This window comes from Octopus bimaculoides, chromosome 7 (assembly GCF_046866305.1).
Source record: "Octopus bimaculoides isolate indiv1 chromosome 7, ASM4686630v1, whole genome shotgun sequence".
Classification (NCBI taxonomy): Eukaryota; Metazoa; Mollusca; class Cephalopoda; order Octopoda; family Octopodidae; genus Octopus; species Octopus bimaculoides.
Genome location: NC_142934.1, coordinates 103,461,562 through 103,488,061, shown reverse-complemented (window position 1 = coordinate 103,488,061; position 26,500 = coordinate 103,461,562). Strand labels below are relative to the sequence as shown.

At 37.5% G+C, this 26,500-nt stretch overlaps 1 protein-coding gene and 1 long non-coding RNA gene across 2 annotated transcripts in view; one reads left to right on the top strand and one right to left on the bottom strand.

Annotated features, from left to right (window-relative positions):
• The window catches only part of LOC106873887 (uncharacterized), a 311,235-nt gene that overhangs the window by 283,593 nt on the left and 1,142 nt on the right, over window positions 1-26,500 (bottom strand). The window contains exon 1 of the mRNA XM_052969830.2: window positions 23,744-26,500. This exon is cut by the window's right edge and continues 1,142 nt beyond it. Within this exon, the coding sequence (XP_052825790.1) occupies window positions 23,744-25,734 (1,991 nt within the window). The 5' untranslated portion in view covers window positions 25,735-26,500. The remainder of the gene's footprint in view (window positions 1-23,743) is intronic.
• LOC149134867 (uncharacterized) lies at window positions 11,982-14,564 on the top strand. Its single transcript, XR_016242709.1, has 2 exons — window positions 11,982-13,557; window positions 14,211-14,564. It is a non-coding gene; the product is annotated as an uncharacterized LOC149134867 (long non-coding RNA).

Here is a 26,500-nt window from a genome sequence, read left to right as displayed (position 1 = left end):
AGTAGTAGTAGTAGTAGTAGTAGTGGTAGTTATGGTGGTGGTGGTGCAAAAAAAAAAAGCTAAAATAGGAAGACAGAAAAAAGAAGGGAAGATACAGGGGTAGAGAAGTAGATTATTTTAGTATCTCTCCCTCTCTCTATGTATATATCTATATGTACATGGGTATGTATGTATAACATACAGGTGTGTGCGTGTGTAATCTAAATACAAGACAAGACTGCATCTATTGAGACATGTAGACACACATAAACGCGCGCACACTCACGCACATACACACACGCACATATTAGATATACACTCATTCATTATGTGTGTGTGTGTTCATATTTATAGTGAGAAAGTGAGAGACAGACAGACAGATACATGCACACACACACGTACACAATACCTTCATACACACATATAGCAGCTGTCTTAACAATACGGGATGATCGTGGATGGAGTAACCTCGAGTTAAGCAAGGAACGAAACAACAATATACACAGCCATTCATAGAATACATACATAAGCATAGCAAGATACACCTATACTTTTAAATATATATTTATAGTTCTAAATCTAGAAGCACACACAGACATACACACAGACATACACACAGACAACGAGAGTAAAGAATTCATTCACAGATCTGCAAAGCAGAAATATAGCAGACGTTCAGTAACAGATACACAGACACAAACATGCATACGAAGGGAGATAGATTTGAAAAACGAATATATACATGAAAGTGTGTGTGTGTGAGTGTGTGTGTGATTGTTTTTAAAGGACGAAGAGCTGAGTATAGATACTGTGAAGTCATGTCTGTTGTGGTTCAGAAGCTCGATTTTCAACCACGTGGTTTCGAGTTCAAGTCTCACTTCGCGGAATGCCGCCTACAAGTGATTGAATTTGGTGGACCGTAAACGGTGGAAGCCGCCGTATTTGCGTTTGTGTGTGTGTGTGTTTGACTCCTTCACTGCTTGACAAACGGTGCTGGTATGCTAAACTCACCCTAACTTAGCAGTTCAATTAAAACAACCGATAGAATAGAGCACCAAACTTAAGATAAGAAATACTGAGGTTGATTTCTTCTACTATAGCGGGGGGGGGGGTCAGTCCGCTCCGGGTGGCACTTTTAACAGAGTAGAACTTTTGGGTCTGCTGTAAGCAATATGTTTCTTTTGTGGAGTCCATGCATGGGGCGGCAAACGGAAGGGCCGCCCCTAGGTGGCACACACTATAACTACGCTAGTGTGCTAAACCCTAAAAGGCCGTGCTCCAGCAGGGCCACACTTCACTGACCGAAACAAATAAAAGATATGTACATCTATATATTTTTTGTTTCAGTCCATTACTGCGGCCATGCTGGGGCACGGCCTTGAATTTTAGTCGAACGAAACGCCCCCACTATGTCACAGAGACGTGAACACACCAACACCGGTTGTCAGGTGGTGGTGGACAAACACAGACAAAAACACACACAACAGATATATACATATACGACGAGCTTCTTTCAGTTTCCGTTTGCCAAATCCGCTCAGAAAGATTTGGTAGGCTCGGGGCTTTAGTAGAAGACACTCGCCCAAGGAACCTAATGGTTGGGACGCAAAGTTCTTACCACACAGCCACGTTCGGGCTTAAAAAATAAGAAAGGAAGAAAGAAAGAAAGAGAGAGAGAGCGAGAGAGAGAGAAAGAGTGCACGAGCACTATATAAACAGGTAAAATAATGTGTTCTGTGTGGACAAAAACAGCGAACGGTGAACGAAAATAGAATTCATTTACAAGTATCGTAAAAATAAGTGGTGTCGAACGAAACTTCGAAGTTACCATCAATAATATTATTTACACACACACACACACACACGCACACACACACACATACATACATATAACGAAAGAGAGAGAGAGGAAAGAAGAAAGAATACAAACAAGCAAGTAAACACATACATATTTTTTTCTTTTCTATGTATCTATCATATACATATATATATATATATATATATATATATATATATATATATATATATATATATATATATATATATGGGAGATTATACAAAAAATAACAACAGACGAGGACAGGTGGTGTAAATAACAAAAGTATATATTAGTATGACGCTCGGGAATACGGAAAGTCTTTGACGTTTCGAGCTACGCTCTTCAACAGAAAGAATACGGGGACAAGGAGAAAAACACGGAGAAAAAAAATTGAATAGTGTTCAGTCAACGGTCAATCATAATAATGGATATATACATATACGACGAGCTTCTTTCAGTTTCCGTTTGCCAAATCCGCTCAGAAAGATTTGGTAGGCTCGGGGCTTTAGTAGAAGACACTCGCCCAAGGAACCTAATGGTTGGGACGCAAAGTTCTTACCACACAGCCACGTTCGGGCTTAAAAAATAAGAAAGGAAGAAAGAAAGAAAGAGAGAGAGAGAGAGAGAGAGAGAGAGAGAGAGAGAGAGAGAAAGAGTGCACGAGCACTATATAAACAGGTAAAATAATGTGTTCTGTGTGGACAAAAACAGCGAACGGTGAACGAAAATAGAATTCATTTACAAGTATCGTAATACATATACACACACATATACGTATATACACGCATATATATATATATGCATACACATATATACACACAGATATATATATACTTTCAAACATACATGCAAATACACACATACATACTTACATACATTCATACATACATACTTATGTACAATTCATGTATGTGTGTGTGCGTGTGTGTATGTGCCCAGGTCTTGTATAGTCTTGCCTCGTTTTATAATGTCCAGTAACCTATCGGTTCGACAACCTGACTGAATGAAATAACTCACTGGGTCGATATGATCGACTAAATATATACTGTTCGTGGCGGTGCTCTTTGGCCACAGTCCAACATCTGAAAACAGTAAAAATAGGGGCAAAAGAACACACACACACACACAGAGTTAGATACAGATACGTGTGTGTGTGTGTGTATATAAAGTGTATTTATTGTCTATACTTGGGTTCCTATCTTCAGAAATGTGTATGTTTCTATGTCTATGACTTTCGTACAGGCCGTGTTTGTACGTAAGCGGTTGAATGTGTAAGCGACTGTGTATGTTATGTCGTGTAGTTGTTTATGTATGCGAGCGGTCGCGTACGTAAAATGCTGTGTATGTATTTATTTCCAACAGGTCAGGCTACTGCGAGAGAGACCGATGTTTTCTATGAGTAAATTTAAGTGTTTATCAATGTGAGAGTGTGTGTGAATGTGTGTATTAATACGTTTATACGTAAGGTTATGTGTTCTTAAGTATATTAGTGGTTTTGCATGTGCTAGTTTGTGTGTGTGTGTATTAAGTGTAACTCACACACACACACACACACACACACAGAGAAACACGTGCAGTAACACAATTTCCCGCATATTTGTACATACAGAAACACGTACACTACATACGTACTCACAAAACTATACTGACGTATAGCCACGAATGCATACATATACAAAACCCGGTGAGCGCGTATAAGAAGTACATACGCACGCAATCACAAATAGAAGTACATACACTCGTCTATAAAAATCTAGGCACACACTTACACATACATACGTACGTACATATATTATATTATTTACAGACAAACACACATACACAGAGCTGTGCGTGCTTGTATATGTATATATATGCATGCACGTTTATTGTTGTGTTTCTGTATGTATTTATGTGTGTCTATAACAGCCTGATGGTGATACTACACCAGAGTCTAGTAGTGAGATGTGTTACAAACAGAATGTTGAATGATATTGGCTAAGTACAACTAACGTTTTCGGCAACACATACATGCAAATACGTGTGCGCGTGCAATCCGTGTATGCGTGTGAAGAGTGCAGGTGTGTGGCCTAATGGTTAAGGCTGTGGTTGCTCTTTCTGGGCCGGGTGACGTGTTATGGAGTTTTGCAATCAATCATCCCCAAATTATTTAGATATAAAATTTTGGATAGTTAGAATAAACTTCTTTTCTTTTTTGCTTTTCATTCTTTCACATGTTTAAATTGTGGTCATTCTCGGGTATCACATCGAAGTGAGTTAGCTGATCAAATCGACCACAGAACTTATTTCGTGCCTGGTACTCTACTATCGAATGCTTTCTGCCGAACCTCTAAGTTACGTGGATACAAAACAAAAGCAGTAAGTGCTAAATCCTGAGAATTACACACTCACTCACCCACGAGCTTTCAACTTCCTCTCTCTCTCTGCATGTATATATATATATATATACACGCGCACACACGCACAGATAGACAAACAGACAGATAGATAGATAGATAGATAGATAGATAGATAGATAGATAGATAAGATAAACGGGGTGACTGATAGATAGACAAACAGACAGGTAGATAGACAGACAGATACATAGCAAGATTGATTGATTGATTGACATGTTGGTGAATAGTCAATCGATTAGCTGAATTATTAGCTCGTCAGGTAAAATGCCCTGCGCATTCTGAGTCTAGATATTCAACTTTATTTTTTACCTCTCCTCGGTTAATAAAGTACCATTTAAGTACTGTAAACGATTTCTTTTATCTCTCTCAGTATTTCAGAATCGAGCTACCCTGCACTTTGAGACGATCTTGGGGCACTACACCAACAGTTCCCTCTTCACTAAAAATTACTAGAATGTTAATCAAGAGTGGTGGTTCTTAACCAAAGTCCACATGACCCTTGGGATTATGGGGGAGGGGACAAATAAGATTTTGTAGTTAAAAATTATGTGCATTAAAGTGATTATACTTCTACAACACACAGAATATTTAAATTTTGTATACAATTCCTAATAATATTGGAGTATAAAAAAATATGATAGGATTTTTGTTTTAACTTCGATTATCTACGGGGGTCCCTTAAGATGAAATAGGAATCAACGGTGTCCATAGACAAAAAAAAAAAAAAAAATTGTTGAGAACCACTGAGCTAGGGGTTCAGCAACATATCTAGTATTCTACAAAATCCGCTCATGTTAACCACAGAACATGGCCAGTGTGAGCAGTCCAATGTGTATGCTTTGCAACAAGGAACAGCAAGAAAAATTAGCTGGGTTTAATTGCTTGAATAGCTCATCACTACCTGCCCCTTTACTTGATCTGTAGCGATAATCATTTTGAAAACCCTATGAACATCACATCATATTCCTGAGGAGATATATTTGAGGGCTTCTCCCAGCTCTAACGGACTACACTCTGTTGTAATTGCTTGAGGCTAGTTTCAGAATACCTTCTTCCCTTCCCATTTCTTAACCAGTTTCAGAGGCCCTAAAAAAATCATGAGCGGTACCCTCTCTTCTGTCTAATGGATTTTTCTAAAAATTAGTATTGTTTTTGCGTATATTGCACTATACATTCTGTGTTCAGACCCCACTGGGCCATCAATGGCTTTTATCTTTCAAATTTCCATATAACAGTGAGGGGTGCATTTAATCCACTCGACCTAACTTATAAATCATTTCTTTTTCTACGAAGGTGTTTGACGTATTGGTTAAGGGACTTGGCTGACAATCATGTCTTGGGTTCAATTCCCGCGCCGGGCGGTGCGTTGTGTTTTTGAAGAAGACACTTTATTTAATGTGACTCAAGTTTACTCATCTGAGCTGGCGCAGCTCTCTCTCCTTTCAACTACTTTATCCTAGAAGTGCCGCTGAGAAGATAACTGCGAATGTTCACGACTCAGAGGTACCCGAAGCAATTAGCGAAACATTGTACATATCAGTTAGATGTACTAGTTCGCAGGTGATGGCTTGTCCTTTAATGTGCTTGTCCTTTAATGTGCTTGTGCAGTTTCAAATCTATACGTCCTAAGTTCAATCCTCACTGCGATCGACCTTTTTATATTTCAATTCTTTAAGGTTTAAATTTTACTTTTCACTCTCTCCTTTAAAAAAACAATAAACATCACGTATTTTACAACGTTCATATATGAAAATATTTTGTTTGTGAGTTTATATCAGAAAGTTTCATTTACAAATTCAACCAGAGTCGATACTTGGTATTTCATTTCTCTCGCTTTCAATAAAATGAATACTTGCTATAACAGTCCTGTTTTTTCTTTATTTTTTATTTTTAGATGTATGTAAGATAATTACATTATATAAAGCTGTCTTTTCAAATTTTACATCGGTAAAGTCATTTAGAAAACATTTAGTTGCTATTTTTAGAGAACCAGATAGAAACTTCCTTACAGCCTTCCTACATGACTGCTACAGACTAGGATCAGTAAGTATCAGTAATATACTGGGGGTAGATTCAATGAACCATACTATAGTCTCTCCCATTTTTTAGAAAAGCAAAACACTGATGTTAATTGCTCGCTCGGTGAATGTGCGCATGCGTGTTTGTTTATGCAAAGATTCCAAATGCGCATGCGTATGTTTATATTTCGCCGTGCGTATTACATGCTTGTATTTTCTCTATGCATGCACCTGTTTATCTCCTATATGCATGTGCGCATGCGTGTATTCGTTTATTCAACGCGTGCATAGACGTGTATGTGTTCGTGCGATTTTGTATGCGTGTGTGTTTCTGTACGGCAACACATGCATATATGTGTGTGTGTGTGTATCTGTGTATGAATGTGTATGTGTGCGTGTATATATATATTTGTATGTCTTTATTTATATGTAAGATTGTTGATGATTAGTCCCAGGTCAACCCTGACTGTGTAAATCTATGACCGAAGACAACTCAATCATGACCATCCCACTTTTTATTTACCAGTCCCAGGGAAACTGCGGCACGTATGACATTTTGAATACATGCCAACGAAAAGTCATTTTGAAGTTGTTGTTTTTTTTTAGTAGTGCGACCCATCTGATGTCTCATGCGGCTCGATTCTCGAAAAAGCTTGCTCATGTCTGGACTACACTGACCAGTGCCCCCACTCTTCCACAGACACACACTTCATAAAATAGGAACGTGTGATTAGAAAGCGATTTGACTGTTATTTTCTGAAAGTCTGACGAGCACGTGTGCGTATGTTCGAGTAAATGAAACGACATGTACATCTTTGTTTAGTTCTATTTTTTCTATCGTGACAATTTAGTTCCCACGGTATGTCTAAACCATATGACAGATACAATCTTTGGCATCCCAGCCGTGACATCCCATTGTTTTTAAAATCATGGATTTCACAGAATCAGGCATGGCTCTGTGTATAAGAATTTCGCTCCGCAACCACGTGTTTTCAAACCCACTGACCGGCAACTTATGCGAGGGTCTTCTATCCCCAGAGGCAACCAATGCTTTGTGAGCGAATTCGGTACACAGAAACTGCGAAGAAGCCCATGAATTATTCACACAATCGGTGACATATAAATATATATATATACACGTGTGTGTGTGTGTGTGTGTGTGTATACGTATGTAATATATAAATCAAAAGGACTAAGAGTTCTTCTGAGTCATACACTCATAAAGCTGGATTCCGTGGCGTATGCATCCATCCCACTCCCCGTCCTGCATGGGACACCGGTTCGTCGCTGGATTAATCATTAATCAGCTGGGTGGGTGGAGTAGTGTAACGTAAAATGAAATGTTTTTTATCATCGTCCGGTCCGGAAATCGAAACCACTATGTTACGTTCTGAATGCAACACCGAAATCACCAAGTCACGCGCGTCCACAATATGTACACACACACATACATATTTAAATAATAGATTATATATATATATATAAAGTATACATATATATGTGTGTGGGTGCAATCATGTCTATGTGTGTGCTTTGTGCTTGTTCTATCATCGCTTGACAACCAGAGTTGCTTTGTTTACGTCCTCGTAATTAGTGGTTCGGCAAATGAAAATATAATAACCTTCAGATTTGAAAGTAAGTGCTAGACTCGATCTGTTCAACTAACCCTATAACGTGGAGCACCAGCATGGCCGCAGTTTACTGAATGGAGCAAATAAAATGAGTAAAATACTACAGTGTTGAATACATCTTTCTCTTTTTAAGACGGTACTGTGTGAGTAGAGAGAGATTTGGCAGCTATTTCTAGCATTTCGTGTGATTAATTAAAAGCTCTTGATTTTAAGATAAATCATATGTTGCATGTGTATGTAGATGCTTAAGTTTGCATTTATATGTGTCTATGGAAGTGAGTGTGCAGCGTTTGTGCAAGTGCTTCTATATGCAAGCGTGCATGTGTTTGATTGTGTTTGTCTCTCACCGTTATGAGTTCAATCTGAGAAGGGATCAAGTTTTTTGCTTTTCTTTCTTACTTTTCATCCCTCCTCCGAGAAGATACGTAGAGTCGATTCATCTGAGTCCCTACTTACTGATAACCTAGATCCACCTAAACAATTTATTCACATGGTTGCTGCTGTTGGTTGTGGTGTTCCAGCCGTGACTATCCCGTCTTTCATCTTAGTTTTGAGTATCCAGACCCACGTTATCCAATCCGTCACCTCCTAAGATAGGAGGGAGTGATCTGAAGCCGATTTGGTTGCCATTTCTAGCATATCAAATAACCACATTGATGTTACCTGCCTCGTTAGTTTGTACCATGGTTATACGTCGTGATCAACGAACGCCGAAGGTAAATCGATTAGCTGCTGCTGTGATTTCATGTAATTTGCGACAGGTAACGAGTGCAGAAAATGCCTGGACCCCATAATCTCACAGTGTTTCTCCCTAAAATTTAAGCTCCTTTAAAAATACTAGCCATATTCCGAGTTCAAATCTGAGGATGACAAATAAATAGTTAACATAACTAAAGAGGTATACCTTCCACACGCAACCGAATTTATTTTTTCATAACTTTATGAAAAATGGGTATTTTTAAATATAATTTTCAAGAAGTACGTTTTATGTGACATAGATTATATGAGAAATTAATGTGAAAAATAATTAGGTGTTGGAGGCGGTCATCTTATCAACACGTATGAAAAACAAACTCGGAGTTGAGGGAGGGGGCGGGATTGAATTATTCGACCCCATCCTCATTTATCTTCCTTCTACATTAAATTATAATATAATCGTTGCTTATGCTCTCTGAAAGGTATTAGAAAATTTTATTTAAAAAAGGGTATCCAGAAAGGGTTTCAGAAAGTCAGGAAAGAAATCTCCTTTCCGTTTTTCTACACCATCTAGAATGTATCTCTGGATATCTTTCATTAAAATATATACATTTTTCAGAAAGTCATTGAGAAACTAAATCGTATTGGTAGGCACGCATCTGTAGTTAAGGCTTGATATTTTTACCTATATGCCACTCTCGTAAAATGCTACTATAGAGTGCAGTTTAGCGTATATACCGTTATGTGCGACAGAATCTGTAGTCTATGACAGAAGACGGTAAACTTTTTGAGAGGCGAGACCGGCTTGAGTTATGTCTAGCAGGACGAAGTAAATAAAGAAATAATGAAACCACGATCTCATAAGGCTATAGAAACATACTTCTCTCTTTTAAATTATTCTTTTAAATGTCACCTGTTGTATGTAATGAAAGAATCGTTAACCGTTTAATGAGGTAAAAATCGGTAGGAGCGATATATATCACGGCATGTAGTGAAGAGTTAACATGGTTTTAGCTAGACTGAATGGGTACCTGCCAAGTTAGTTGCTTTCCTCAAAGAACAAGTAAACAATTTTTTTATCACACCTTCCTTTCTTAAAATCGATTGTTCGTGTAAAGTATTAATATAGTGACAGCGTATGAGACATTGTTAGTCACTGTTGTGCTTTACATTTCGGAAAGAAAAAAAAATTTACTGCGTAAAAAGTCGCACCTGCGGCAGGTTTAATTTCTTACTAAATGAAAAGAGCTCACTTTTTTCTTTCTATTTTTTTTTCTTAGTTTAACCATGGCAAAAGTGAGACTTTGCTCTTTCTGTTTTTCACACAAAAAAAAAAAAAAGAAAGCCAAAAAAAAAGTTTTTAGGTTCGGGTTGGGCTATGTGGTTGAAAATCTCGCTTTACAACCCCGTGGTTTCCAGTTTAGTCCTATTGCATGGCATCTTGGGTAAGAATATTCAACTACAGCTCTGGGCTATAAAAGCGTAAATTTAGTTGACGGAAACTGTGTGGAACCCCTGGATGTGTGAGTGAGTATGTCTTTCTGCTTGTGGTTGCCCCCATCCCAAACCTTGATAATCGGTGTCGGTTTGTTTCCGACACTATTGATTCGGCAAAAGAGACCGATAGAATAAGTATCTTACTTTAAAAAAAAGTACTGAGGCCCACTAAAACTTTTCCAGGTGGTGCCCCAGTATGGCCACTGAAGCGCGTAAAAGAAAGATCTAAAATCAGTAGTCAGTGTGTGGATTGAAATATGGTCGGGCCCTATTGTTTTGTCAGTTCTACACTGCAAAGATTTAAACGTGTATTAAATACGAATAGTGGAAGCGCGTGGCTTAGTGATTTAGGTGTCAGCATCAGGATCGTAAGATTTTGGTTTCGATTCCTGGACCGGGCGACGCGTTGTGTTCTTGAGCAAAACACTTCATTTCACGTTGCTCCACTCCACTCAGCTGGCAAAAATGAGTCACGCTGCGGTGGACTGGCGTCCCATCCAGCTGGGGAACACATACACCATTGAAACCGGGAAACCCGGCCCATGAGCCTAGCTAGGCTTTAGAGGGGCGCATTTTTATAAATATGAATAACAAAATAGTAATACGAAGTATATGTCATTATTACTATTCCGTTATTTACAGCATATTTAATGACTTTAAATGAATTATTTAATGCAGTTTATATCCCTGGTGCCCCCTATGTAATAGAGCGTGTCAATTACCGGCATAACCTTATCAAATAAAGTTACACCGGTAGATTGTACGTTGTATTGTAAACAGCCAGGTAAACGACAAGCTTCAGTAACATCAACACAACAGTAGCAATTGTTCGTCTTGCTTAGCCTCAAGCCTTGACAGACTGAACATACCTATAACGAAAGGTATGGCTAATATGTATATTTTATATTAGTTTGTATCATTCTAAGGCTGGTCAAAATGCAACGCAAGGTCTAAATGCTTACCGGCATTTCGTTTGCATTTACGTTCAAATGCCGCCGAGGTCGACTTCGTTTTTATTCATTCGGAGTTGATGGAAATAAGTACTAATTGAGCACTGGGTCGATGTAATCGACCAGCCACCCGCCCCGCACAAAATGTCAGGCCTTGTGCTTATAATATAAAGGATGATTTGGTATTACTCTATTCCACTATCCCAGGCTTATCTTAGACTACTTTGCTGAACTAATACGTTTCACATTCTTAAAGGCGACGAGCTGACCGTATTTTGTCTGTCTTTACTTTCTGAGTTCAAATCCCGCTGAGGTAGACCTTACCTTTCAACTTTTCAAGATCGATGAAATGAATACCAGATGAGTACTTGGAATCGTCAGAAGGCTTCCGTCGGTGAAGTTTGACCATGCATCGGTATATATATGCACAAGCGTGGGTATGATTTTATTTACAGAAAACTAGTTCAGTTCTATATCTAAGAGATGAGGAATTATGTACATTATTTACAGTTGACGGATATTTGTCCTCATCTGGTTTGTTGTTAACACCACGTTTCGGCTGATATACCCTCCAGCCTTCTTCAGGTGTCTTGGGGAAATTTCGAACCTGTGTTCTCATTCCTAAGGTATTTTTTCGATGTTATTATTATTATAAAGGTCACTGCCTCGAATCGAAGTCGGAATCCTGGGGTTAGTAGCCCACGTTCTTAAACCTAAGATTCCGACTTCGATTCGAGGCAGTGAACTGAATAATAATAATAATAATAATAATAATAATAATAATAATAATAATAATAATAACAACAACATCGAAATATACCTTAGGAATGAGAACACAACGTTTCGGCTGATATACCCTCCAGCCTTCTTCAGGTGTCTTGGGGAAATTTCGAACCTGTGTTCTCATTCCTAAGGTATTTTTTCGATGTTATTATTATTATAAAGGTCACTGCCTCGAATCGAAGTCGGAATCCTGGGGTTAGTAGCCCACGTTCTTAAACCTAAGATTCCGACTTCGATTCGAGGCAGTGAACTGAATAATAATAATAATAATAATAATAATAATAACAACAACATCGAAATATACCTTAGGAATGAGAACCTAGATTCGAAATTTCACCAAGACACCTGATGAAGGCTGGAAGGTATATCAGCTGAAACGGTGTGATAACAACAAACAAGATGAGCACAAATATCCGTCAAATGTAAATACTGTAGAAAACTAGTTGTCATGCATGCATTGGACATCTTACAAGGGATAGGCGGCCAACTTGCGACCATGCTGCTTGGAAAATATATCGTTGCAGGCCGTGCTGTTCTTACGCCAAGAATCGGAATAGTTACCGCAAGGCTTTTGTCCGACTCTCTAAAAGTTCTGCCAATCCACCGTTCAATTTTTTCTTCTTACAAGTGGGTGCTGAAAAGTTCTTGGCTTTAAGAGTATCGCGAAAGGCCTGGCTGGAGGGAGACCCAGCTTCCAGAGTTCTTTTACGGGGCTTAGAAAAACTGAAGGACCACTGCAATAAGTGTGTGAATCTAAGAGGAGAATATGTTGAACAAAGTCATAATTAACTGATCATCCTGTATTTTCTTTTATCTAAAATCAGGAACTTTTCAGCACCCCCTCGTATTATTGAAACCGAAAGGATGTAGGCAGAAGTGAAACTTGGCGGGTTTTGAAGACAGAGCGGAGAGCGTAGGACCCTATCAATTTCCTGCCGCTTCTCATAGAAAAACGGTTATGTTATTGAACCTGTCTTATAGTGTACAGATCTGCAATGGAGCACGGAACAGAAATAAAGAAGATTCGATAGAGTTTTAGATGCTAATGTTAGCTGGTCGAGTGGCAACGATCGGGCCTCTCTGTTACCTCGTAAGCTGGTTGAGTGGCGGTTAGAGGCTCAAATGACTAACAGTAATATCTTGAAGAGTTAATCAACTATAATTTGTAATGATGTGAGAAGTCAGTGATATACGTGTAGCATTAGCGTAACTAGGAGGGAAAGATGATGGTGACCCACCTTGGATGACGCTTTTATGGAGGCTGCAGTTTTTGGGTTTGCTGTATGTCTGCGTAGGGGATGGGCAGAGGAAGCAAATTAAAGATTTGTCCTGGGTGGCACACTCCCTACGCCACTGGTGAGGTTGAGAGACTTGACTGAGATGTAACTAGCCGTAAAACTATACGACAATTTACGTTGTAAAATGGGTGTGAACCTTTAAGCATTCTTGAATTTATGTGCAACAAATTCGCACATTTGCATATTAACATATATACATTTGTATAATAGTAAATGCATTGTAAATTGAACCCCCATCGGTTTCGAAACTGAGGATTCCAGTTCCGCGAACAACTTTAAACTGTTTTCTTATTGAATTATATCAAAGTAGCTAAACAATTCACAGTAGACTTACGTGCCATATTTGACGGCATGCAGCCGTATGCGACGTTGAGCCACTCAAGTTAATTTTATCCCCTGACGCTCACTGCTATAATATAGTTTTAATTCAAATTATCTCTTTTTCCTAGCCTGACTCATGTCACCATAATGTTTTCTACCACAACTAAGGTACTTTTGTATTGTTTTGTGATGTAATGCTACCTAGCCTTGAATATTACGTGATTTAATAATGCATGTAACACATGAAGAGATGCGCTGCTAAGATTGTGGTGCGGCTAATATGCTCATGCGTCTTTTATTCTCTCAGACAACGGTAATTCCTAAAGTCAACGTGACACAGCGTGTAACAAGTAAGATTCCTTCACTTGCAGAAAAAAAAAAACGAAAGTTTCTATAAACTACGATGTTTCATACAGTAAATGTTTTCTCCTTTCTAAATGAATGCAGCGACAGAAACAAACAGCAACACATCCGTTGTCGCGATAGAGTTTACATGAATCATCGATTTTAAGAAAGGAAGGAATGACAAAAAAATGTTTACTTGTCCGTTGAGGACAGCAGTTAATTTGGCAGGCACTCTTTCAGCTCAAATAAAAGTATGTTAACTCTTCACTACATGCTGCGGCATCCATCACTCCTAACGATTTTCTTTATCTCATTAAATGTGAAGCTATTCTTTCATTTCAACAGGTGACATTTTAAAAATATTTTAAATACAAACTTCAAATTTCTCTTTTTTTTCTTTTTCTTTTAGTTTTACTGTAATCATGGTTTCATTTTCTTCACCTTCGTCTGAAAAATATTCTTTTCGTTTCACTCAGACTACGGCCATGCTGGAGCACTGCCTTGAAGGATTTTTATCGAACGAGTCAACCCCAATAATAAGCTTTAATTTTTTAAAGCCTGCTACTCATTCTATCAGTTCTTTTACTGAACCGCTAGTTTACGGATACGTAAACGCACCAACACTGCAGTGGTGACACAGACACACACACACACACACACACACACACAGGCTCCTTTCAGTTTCCGCCTACCAAATCCACTCACAAGGTTTTGGTCGACCCAAGGCTATAGTAGAAGACATTTGCCCAAGGTATCACACTATAGAACTGAACCCGGAACTATGTGGATGGCTACTAAACTTCTTACTACACAACTTTCGTTTTATATAATTTTACCATGATCATAGTTTTATTTTATTCACCTTTATTCGCAACGCATAAATATATTTAAAATGCTAACCCGCTTTTTAAAGAGTTTGGTGACTCCTGTTATAATCAATTATATTCAACAGATACTCATGACAGACGGTACCCTATCGTTGTGTTCTAGGAAAGTGGCAAATGGGTAGAATTAACGCGGTCAAAACAGAACTCAAAAAATATGAGCAATATATATTTTTTATACATTTCACTAGATGAAAAAAATGTGTTTCAAATTTTAGAGAGAAGCAATGTGATTTTATGATGAATTTTTTTGGCTCATTACTGGTTGCAAATTAAGTGAATTGGCTGGGATACAACTATGGTTTGAAACCACGGCGGTAACTTATCGATTCACCTTCAGCACCCGCTTATCACAACGGATAACTATGTAACAAGACAACGATGTAGGGAACCTATATGTGGTCATTTCATTTGTTAGAAATTGCAGACAAATTTACCTTCAAAACGCACCCTACTGCCTTAGAAAATAACAATGGATAATGTAGTGAAATGTCCCCCACAGATAGTAAAAGACAACTAGAATGCTTTCGGTAGCATGGTTGTGCCTGGGACTAACCAGCAACTATCTTTTGAGACCTGGTGTCCCACTTTTTATTTCAGCGAATAGTGGTCGTAATTAGCTAATTAACAGAAATAATTCAAAAATTTCACATTCCCAGTTTGGACTGAACCAAGGCTATCCCCACCCTCCATTTCTTTTAAATGACGCATTCTATGTACTATTCATGTTCTTTTGGCTATCTTTTTACTGTATGCAATAAGTTCTTTATTATCGTTGCTTTTAAAAGACACTCAAAGCACCACATAATGGAATCGAACTCGAGACCATATGAATACGACGTGAACTTCTTTAAAACCCGGTCATGTCTGCGCCATGTATTCAACTTATACACAAATATTCATACATAAAATGCCGCGCGCCTGCACAAACACAAGCGCGCACATATAAACTCTACGATGCACACGTATATATTTTGTATGTGTGCGCGCGCGACCACGTGTGTGTAAGCCCTACACACAAACAGAGATAGGAAATGTCATAGACGTTTATTATATAACAGTAAAACCTGACGCTATTACATTAAGGAAAGCTGAAGTCTATGACATTTATATTTTTTTCTAAATAACATTAATCGCATAAATAAATGGCCACGATCAGGATTTGAAACCATGTCACTCAGTTCATTTATCGTATTCTCATAGTCAGTGGAGAATGAAAAAACATTAAAAACAAAAACAAAACAAAAAATGACGCAAGACATACAAAGGGAAGAATTATGTTGATGTCATATTAATATTTTTTTCGGATAATATATTAAATGACATGTGTGGTGTGTCGAAAGGGTAACATCTGTGAATCAAAACTTCGTAAACATTTAAAAATTTATTACTCTTCCCTTAGAGATTTTAAGAAGGATGTCTTTTGGCAAAATGATGAACACAAAGGCCATGACTATCAAAATAATAATAATAATAATAATAATAATAATATTTCTTTATGCTATATAAACAAGGTCTAAAATTTCTGGGTAATATGCAAGCCACTTAGATCGGCCCTAATGACTTAACTGGTTCATATTTTATCGAATCCGAAAGAATGAATGGTAAAGTCAACCTCGGCGGAATTTGAACTGAGAACGTAACAACAGATGAAATGCTGCTAAGCATTTTGTCCGGCGTACTAACGATTCTGCCAACATACCGCCTTCAAACTAATAGCAATAATAATAATAATCCTTTCTACTATAGACAGAAGGCCTGAAATTGTAGGGAAGAGGGCTAGTCGATTAAATCGACCATAGTATTCAGCTGGTACTTAATTTATCGACCCCGAAAGGATGAAAGGTAAAGTCGACCTCGGCGAAATTTGAACTCAGTATATACCGCTAAGTTTTTCGTCCAGCATGCTAACGATTCTGCCAAGCTCGCCGCCTTAATAATAATAATAATAATAATAATAATAATAATAATAACAATAAAGCGTTGTGACGTGCTTACCGTTTTGTAGCAAATGGAATTAACTGAAAGCTATAAAGAATCGAAGCCTGGTCGCAGAATCGATTCATCAGGTGATTGTTTCCCGCTATCAAGCGGTTTCCATACGTCACTGTTCCGGTACTGAATACGTTCAATCTGAAAGCCACTTTAGCCTTAATTAAGGTGTGGTATAATAACTGACATATTATATTAATAACGTACACTCTATATTCTTTGACAAGTAGTTTTTAATTTTCTCCAGGACAGTTCTTTAATCGAAAGACGTCCTAGTCATGACCTTCCTATCTGTCTGTCTCTAAGATATAGCACTAAGTCTCTCTCTCCATATTTTTAAACAGTAGGAAATGATTTAGATGAGATTTGATTGCTCTTTTCGGTATACCAAATGATCACCTAAAAGCCCTGTCATTTGTTCAACCTCCTTTTGTTAAGTAGTACGTATATCTTACTAGAATAAAAGGTAATATTGACAACGGTCAAGATTTGAAATCAGAATGAAGAACGAAACTTGAAACTGTGACCCACACAGGCCAAACCATGGTCATAGTTGAAAACAGTTTCTGTCTGGATCAATCGTGATTGAACTGAGTCAGCAGAGACCATCCCGTCATTTTCTTTCCATAGCTTATCATCGATTACGTAATCTTCCATGTCCTCTGCGTGTGTGTGTGTGTGTATTTGCGCTATGTATATATGTAAGACGGTAAGATTTTATTCAATAGATTTGGCTGTTATTTCTAGCAAGATAAGGGGCCATATTGTGAATCCTTCAATACAGTCAGCTGCTTCTGTTATATTCTAAAAACACACGCAGTCACATTATATACACAAGCATACAAACTCGAGCCCCTTATGTAGATGCTAGGCCATCTAAAAACGACCTCTAAATATCCCTTAAATCCCACCGGGTTAACTCAGTTCGCAGAGCGCAAGACCCTTACAAAAATCATGAGTTGTGGCGTTTGCATCCATTTCTTTATCATTATTATTCCTGGGGATATTACTACCAAAAAAGCAAAACGGGCGTTGGATGATTCGGTTTTGTACGTAGAATAAAATACAGACTATTCTTACAAAGTAAGCACTAATAATAATTTCTAACCTTGTTAAGTGGAATTAGATATGGGAAGAGGAAGGGCTATAATCATTCGGTGAGTTAGCAAAGTCGTTAGAGCGCTGGCTAGCATGTCTCGGTGTTTTGTTCTAGTTATCTGCACTCGGCGTTCAAATCCTGCTGTGATCATCTTTTGCCTTCTGTCTTTTAGGCCCGATAAAATAAGTAGAAGTAGCAATCCCAAACTGCGCATTGGCAAGACGTATTAGAGCATCAGACGGCATACCTTGCAGAATGTGTTCCCACTCATTGCGTTATAACAGCAACACCTACGACAATACTGGTGTCAAGCTGTAGCAACTCGAAGACCTTAAAGTAGCGGTCTTTCCGTTGACAATATTGGTGACATGGGAAAGAGAGGTTTTTTTATGCATGGGCATCCGCCAGTCTTTCACACGAAAAGAAAACGGGCCTGTCCCAGGTCTGCGCATACAGATACAAATACATAGTTCAAATCTGAACAACAAAGGTCAGGAACAGAATGCATTGTATATTTGTTCCTGCTCTCAATGTTCTGAGTTCAAATCCCGTTGAGATGCACTTTACTGTTCATTCTTCCGTGAGCGACGAAAGAACTAGCAAAATGGAGTGGTCAGTCCTCTCGCTTGGAATCGTTTGCATTTGGCTGTCAAAAGGATCGTCAGAGACCAATCACAGGAAGAAGGTTGAGCGAGGTGTTAGTGGTATCTTGTCGTAAAAACTGATATGGTATTAGAAATGTCCAAGAGCGGACTGGTATATAACGATAGCACGGAACTGAAATAAAGCTGTAGAAGACGTGCTTGTAATATCGATTTTTTATATAGGCACCAGGCCTCAAATTTTGAGCAAGGAGACAATCGATTATATCTACGGAAAAAATCTTGATTGGTACTCTCCTTCACCGAATTGCCAGTTAATTCAGGTAGATATTGCTACTAGTTCGAGCAGTGATTTCTAATCTTTTCACTACCAAGGACTCTTTTTCATTTAAATCAATTTTTTTCTCAGACTCCACACTTATAAAAGTAATAGCTACTTAATACATTTTGAACTCAGCTCACAGACCTCTGGAACTACCATCATGGATTCTCATGGGTGCTCCGGCACCAGTTTGAAAAACCGTTAACCGAAAAACTTTCTCGTTATCTCATAAATTTGTATTTTGACAAGGCCCATGAATAGCAAAAGCATTAAAATATTAGCCAAAATTTTCTTTGCTATTTTGTCACATCTTCATACGTAGAAGCATTTAAATCCTCTTCCTTGTCAAGTTAGCTTTTCATCCTTAATGAGGGTCGATAAATTAATTAGCAGTTAATCGACTGCCTTTTCCACCCGAAATTTTGAACCTGATGCCAAAGTCAGAAATCAATATTAACCAATTCACACCCGTTCTATTGGAATTGACTTGCTGGCATTTAGACCCTATTATTTGAATCAAATAAAACCGTTCCCAGTGATAATTCGATTCATTAATTTTAGTTAATTAATTAATTCATTATTTAATTAATTAAAAGGAGTGTTGAAAACCTTCGAGAAAAAGTTTTTGAAAAGAATTTCACAAAAAAATTGTTATTTCTTTTATTTATTTATTTATTTATTGGAGGAGGTGGATGAGTGAAAGGTATTTAAAGTAGAGAAATAACTTAAGAAAGGAAAAACAAAAAATAAAACAAAATATAGCAAAAAGTTCAGAAAATTATGAAGATTTTTTAGGCATTAACATTATATGTTAATACATAAAGGAGAAGAATTACGATAATAAAAAAAGCATAAGGAAAAACGTTTTATTATTCTTCATTTGCAAAAAGTGTAGTTTATTGCATGCCGCGTTGAGAAGTAAATCTTTTGGTAGAAATATAGCTTACGGTAAGCGCCCTGTAAGTGATTGTATTTTATCTTAATGTTTATTGTAAAGAATATAATCTATCGTTAAGATCCTATCTTATTTCAAGGATTACTGAATAGAGTACATCTTATCTCAAGCATTATGGAAAGAGTACGTCATAATGATTATAGTTTATCGTTAGTAAACTTGATTGTAAAGAGTTTAACCCTTCGTTTGTGGTCTTCTCGCTTGTCCAATAACAAAATATATGAAAAAAGAAAAGAGATCCATGTCACTATTTGAACGTGAAAAATCTCCAATACGTTTTAGATAAGTAAGTACCACAGTAATATATAAGTGTGTTTTACTGATAACTGAATCCAATTATGGTCTTTGGAATAAGGAGTATTTTGCTTTTAAATGAAATTATAATGTAAGTAGAGAGCTCGAGTAATTTTTTACTTTCCAAATGGTCAGTTATAAAAAAGGAAATTAAGTTGACATTATTAAGAATTGAACTTGAGAGCATTCTTATAGTATACACGTTTTAGCTGTCACATTAGCATCTTAATCATTTCTCATGAAGGATCTAACTATTTACTTTAAAGCAGTGAGGAAGAAATGCAGAGTGTGACATTCCCATTTCTCTTGAGGGCAGTAGCAACAGCTTAAGTGATGTGAAGTGGTTTTCAAAGTGGAACGAAACAGTGTGAGCCAATTTTGCTTTCCGAGAACTTTAACCTCTTAGCAGGAAATAAAATTAGTTTTAAACCGGTTGCTGACCCTCGGCAAAACACCAGGGCGGCCCACGTTAAATCACCATCATTATCTTATCAAGGTTTACACCATCTATTGTGAACAAATTAGAACCATTGTTTATGAATTTCCAAACTAAGTCCTCTCTGCGTGGTTGATCGATCTGTCGCTAAATCTCCTTTAAGTTACATACCTAAAACCTCGTACACTGAAGGATGCACTGGATAATATAATACTAGATATTAATAAAAGAAGAGAGAGAGAGAGAGACAAGGACGAAGGTGGGCATAGTAGGAAGATACCTTTTGTCATAGGCCCAGAGATGAGACGGTGGGAGAGGTACAGACCAGCACTACCATGAACAAGTTTCCAATAAGCCAATAACCGGTTAGTTGCATTTCAAATGCAGAGTGCACCAGCGAATCACCTTCGTAACCGGTGTGGAATACCACGTGGTGCTCTTGTTCGAAATCATCGCTTTATTGACTGAGTCAACGATACATACGCACACACACCTATGTATATACATACATAACCTTTATAAGTAACACACACACACGTATATTAAATATATATCAACATACGCATTCCATATGAATTTTTATATGAGCATATTCTTTCTGATGCACATTAAATATATATATATATATATATATATATATATATATATATATATTCAATGAATTTGAAAATGTGTATAGATTTTCAAATACAGGAAATACATAGAATTTCCACATACATAATAAATATATATGTGTGTGTTTACGTATATATGTTCATGCATAATATATATATATATATATATATATATATATATATATATATATATATATGCTTGCATACTACATGTATGCAAATTACATATACATAACATATATATAGACAGATAAATTGATAGATACGTACACATATATTTTACACACACGCACATACAAAAACAATTGTCGGCTTTATAAGGTGAGTTCTTTAATAAAGATGTAATTTTCTCTAGACATAGTTTTTGTTATATATGCACAAGCAGTTTATATATGTGTAATCACACATACATAGAACTTATATACAACACATATAAAATCGCGGTGTGCGTGACGCGTTGTCATACAGTCCCTCTGTGTGAAAGGTATTGCACAACCTGTGGTTTCGGAAGCCGACACTTAACGATAATACAGCATTGTTGTCAGAGTTTGAACCTGAAATCACGTAGTTGCGAAATGAATTTTTTAAGAACATAGCTATACCTGCCTCTACATATTACCTATATGTCTTTAGTTTTACTGCTGCTATATACACAGCCTCTCTAGAACAAGTTTGTATTAAGTTCCGCCTTTCTTTATCAAACTCCTCATCACACGACAATCACTTGTTGCACCGCTGTTCTGTATTTTTATTCTTTCAGCTTTAACTACTTTTTACTAACTGATCTACTAAACTAGACAACTGTATAACCACTTATGTTTTGTGACACCGTGAAGGCTCTGTGACGAACCCCAAACCTACTTCTTCCTCCATCTGAATTCAAACCTTATTGAAGCTTCCCCATTCTCGTTATTGTTCTTGTTGTCTAGCAGCGAGTTGGGTATGATTTAACAGAGATATGGTTAAAGACACTCTAGCGATAACTACCCCATCTCTTAGTCGGAAATATCATATCTAGAATGACATCATAAGTGTCCTACCTCTTTTTACCGAAAGTAGAGTATAATTAGTGAGAGATTTGGCTGCTATTTATAGCATAGCTCTGCCTGCCTCTACATGTTACCTGTTTATAGAGATTCCATTATTAGCATTTTCATCTTCTGGGCATGCTTTCCCGCAGACAATAACGTTTGAAAGTGTTCACGAGAAAGGCCTACTGCAGCATGCTCCTTACAAACTAGATTAGCAATAATATTTAATAACAGAAAACCATCTATATATACAACGGCAGAATAAACCTGACGTGCAACATGTTGAGTGCCTTACATTTAGAAGTGGAAGGGAAGAAAACTAAGTTTTGACGTTTAAAAGGTTTTGCAACATATAAATAAAGCGAAATATCTTAAATCTGAAATGGTAAACGAGTTACACCTAAGATCTGGTCACAAATTTATTATCACAACCAAGCCTTAGTTATAACCAAAACATAAACAAAACTAAAATGCATTTATTAACAAAATAGTCACCATAACGTGAAGATAGTCATAACTTAGTCATAATCGAAATGCAGTCATAGCTAAAACACAAGGCATAGTTATAACTAAAAACAGTCATAGCAAAAGACCATCATAACCAAACGCAGTCATAACTAAAAAGACCATCATAACCATACTAAAGTCGCCATAACCTAAGCGTAGTCGTAACTAAAAATATTATCGTTATTAGAATCCCCGATATAATGAAAACATGGTCGAAACCAAAACACATACAACCAATTCTGTCCCAACTAGAAACATACTGCAACGAACACCGGTCATAACTAATATCGTCTTACGAGAAGGCTCTGTAACAAATTAAACCTTGTCACAATATAATTCAATTACGACTAGAGCCGATAAAAAGCAAAGAAAAAAACGTAATAATAATAATAGTAATAATAAAATCTGTCACCGTTGAAACCGTACCGTAACCGAATTCTAATAAGATTTCCGTGATTTGCAATGTTAGCTATGAGAGCATCGGTGAGGAATACTTTGCAGAATTTCTTTCGACTCATTTTGTTTTGAGTTCAAATCCTGCCGATAAAATAAAGAACCAGCTAATTTCTGGATTGATGATGTTTTCTAAATCTTCCTTTCAAAAACTGCGGTTCTTGTACCTAAGTCAGAAACACGCATTGAAAACGTTAGTTTACAGACTTATCAACACTCCAAGTGGTTATTTGTATTTGCAGAATAATGGAAGCAACGAAACCAAACTGAACTAAAATGCTTCACTACTACTTAAGCTTTCAGGTCTCGAGTTCAACTCACACATAGGAATCGAGAAGCTGTCCTACAATTATAGTTCTTCCTAAAGATTATCACTGTTTTACGACTCCCACACGCACATACACACTCACACGCGCAACAGATACTACTTACATACACATATTCACACAAACACATACACATCCAAACGCACACAGTCACATATAGTCACATATACATAGCACTTAGATAAACAGACAAGTTATTGATTTCTAATGGAAACACAAAGCAACAAATTTATACGATAATGTTATAGTTCATTGGTGTTTATTTTATAGATCTCAGAGGTGTGAAAATCAATGAAAGACGATTCTGATGGCCAGTTTTGAGTTTTGTGGACGTAATTGGATGTAACAAAATACAGAAAGTCATTTAGTTCGGCGCTCTCCCATTTCTAACACTTCGCCATTTTAATGCTCTCGGAAACATAAAATGTAATAAAACAAAATTTCTCTCTCTCTCTCACACACACACACAAATATGATGAAATTTCTGCACCTACCTGTACCATTCTAATCCGTTGTGGTAGTGTCGGTCAAAGAAATGTGGTTCAGGACCAGGTGCTCGTACATCCGGGTGTAATCGTAAGAATTCCAGCACGGCACGAGTCCCACCCTTTTTTACACCTATTATGAGAGCCTGTGGCATTTTCCGGCTAGTGTGAGGTATCAACACCTTTTGTGGGTGGTCGCCACCCAAGTCTGTGGCGTCTGACTCTGGCACAACACTGATGTGGTGACCCGGATACAAAGGGAAAAATGAAGAGGAAGAGGAAGAAGAGGAAGGAGAAGAAGATAATGAAGATGCTAATAATGACGCTGATGATGATGATAATGACGATAATAAAGATGTTGGTGAATTTGATTGATTTGACAGTTGCAAGAAAGATGGTGGCGCCGAATATTGTTTTAAGGTAGCAGTCCGTGGAAAGATAAGGGACAATAAAGATGGCGCCCGAGAGGGATACAAGGATGAACTATTGAAGCGTGAAACAGAGAATATAGATTCAGAATGGGTGTCTACCTTAGGAGACAGGTAGTTGGGTAGCATATCCACCTTGGTAAAATCGTTGATCCGATCATTTCGTAAATCCGTATTGTAATTGTTAACATTTTTATCTGACTCAACAGCGTTCAATGTATGAATCAGCCATTTTGATTCTCCTCCTGCAGGTAATACTTCGCTCGTATGACGTGTATTGCCGATAATACTATTGTTTTGTTGAAATTGCAGCTGCGGTTGTTGATGTTCCTGTTGTTTTTGCTCGTGTAGTTGTTCTGATCTATTTGATATGAGGTTTGATGTCACAGTGTACCGGGTGCTGTTTACTTGGGACCACAGAGCGTTAAAGGTTTCGTTGTTACTAGTGTCATAGTTGCGATGATAAATGTCACTGCTTTTCAATGTCCCATTAAAACCAAGTTGGTTTCGGATTTTTAAACGGCCAATACGGGTTTTATTATTCACGTTACTGGTGGTATTGTGAATGCGGTGTCTACGATCAGCTGCATTGACCCAGTAGTCTAAGCTACTACCGTATAAACGACGGGGTTTGCGTTTCGAAACCTGCCTTCGACCCCGTCTCCTACGTCGACGATGATGATGTTTATGTTGGTGGTGCTTGTAACGTTTCTTCTTCCCATGCTTACGCTCGTTGAAAATAGAGATAATAGTTGACAATTTAGACACAGGTGTTACATCCGTATGCTGCAAGGATATTGGTGTGGTATCTGTACGCAAGGGTGATGCCTTGTGGTAGTTAGCAGTATAATTAACATCGCTGTTACTCCCATAGTTTAGTGTGCTTGAATTAACAGTTGTAGTAGTTGAAGTAATCTGTGCACCCGGCACCTGTCGAGTATTTGTTGAGGGTACCCGGGATTGTTCACCTCTTCTAATATAGAAGGTTCCCGGATGCCCGAATAGATCCCTAAATATGTCCTGCTTGCCATTTCGTCGATCGTTGTTGGTGTTGTATTTATAGCCATCCATTGTGTTTTCCAGACTGTTAATCTCACGGTCGTTTCGTTCCCCATTTTTGTTGCCTTTTTGAGATGTTTCAAGATAATATGCCGTTGACGTAATAACACTCCGGTGAGGTCGCTTATGTTTAGCACTTCTGGGATGTGACTTGAAGTGTTTGGTGCTATTGCTATCACCTGGCGTGTTCTTCGGTTTTCTGTGACGATTTTGTTTGATGGCAGAATAGAGAATTTCTTTGAAGTTCCTCTTGAAATTCCGCCTGTGCAAACCTGTAGAAATTAGTTGTTTTTGTGAAGAACGCATGGAAGGTGGGGTAGCGTCTACCCATTGCCACAACCGAGAGCTGTTTGTCCTCTCTAGATTGAACAAAGGGTCGACATTGACCGTAGAAGGCTGGCCCAGGTTCGGTGAAGTCTCAAATGGAAGTGTATTGCTGACAACGGCACAGCAGATTATCAAAAAGCTGTATATGACAACTGTGGAAAATCCGATGCTTCTAACCAAAAACATTGGTCTCTTACGTCAGTGCTTACATAGCCATCGACTGTTGCACTGGACAACTTCTTTCAACAATTCGTCGGACTCCCAAATGTAGTCTGATAGGCAGACAGCAAAATATATATCTGTTGCTCGCATGGATGTATAGGCGTGCTGTCAGTCACCGTCGTATGTTTGCATATGGTTGTCTGTGTATGTGTGTGCGCGCGTGCGTGTATGCGCGTGCGCGTATTTGTATCTCTTAAAAGTTTATACTAAACGTCTATGGATGGATTTGAAATAGATCTAAGAGGAATTAAACAGTGTCAAGATATCATTCCTAAATCCTTTCGCAAGTGTTTTAAGTCTTTTCACATTAATAACGTATATTTAATTTTGTATATATATATATATATTACATGTGGAAGTGAGGATGAATGTAAAATATATTTGTGTGTGTGTGTGTGTGTTCGTGCGTGTGTATATGTGTGTGACTGAGCGTGTAGGTATTCCCTTAACGTAAAATATGAAACGAAAATTTTCACAAAATATAATAAATACTCAGATAAATGGAGGAAAAAGTCAGAAATAATCTATTTATCAGAAAGGAAGTATATATAATTTATATGATTAAAATAATAAGGATATTTATTTATCATATATGTATATATAAAATTTAATTGTTACTGATAGTTTTGTAATTGTTATTGTAAATACTTATGTTGTGAATTTTAATTTTAAATTCTACCAATCTCTATATAATTTTTGTGGTGTATTTATTGCGTGTGTGTGTGCGCGC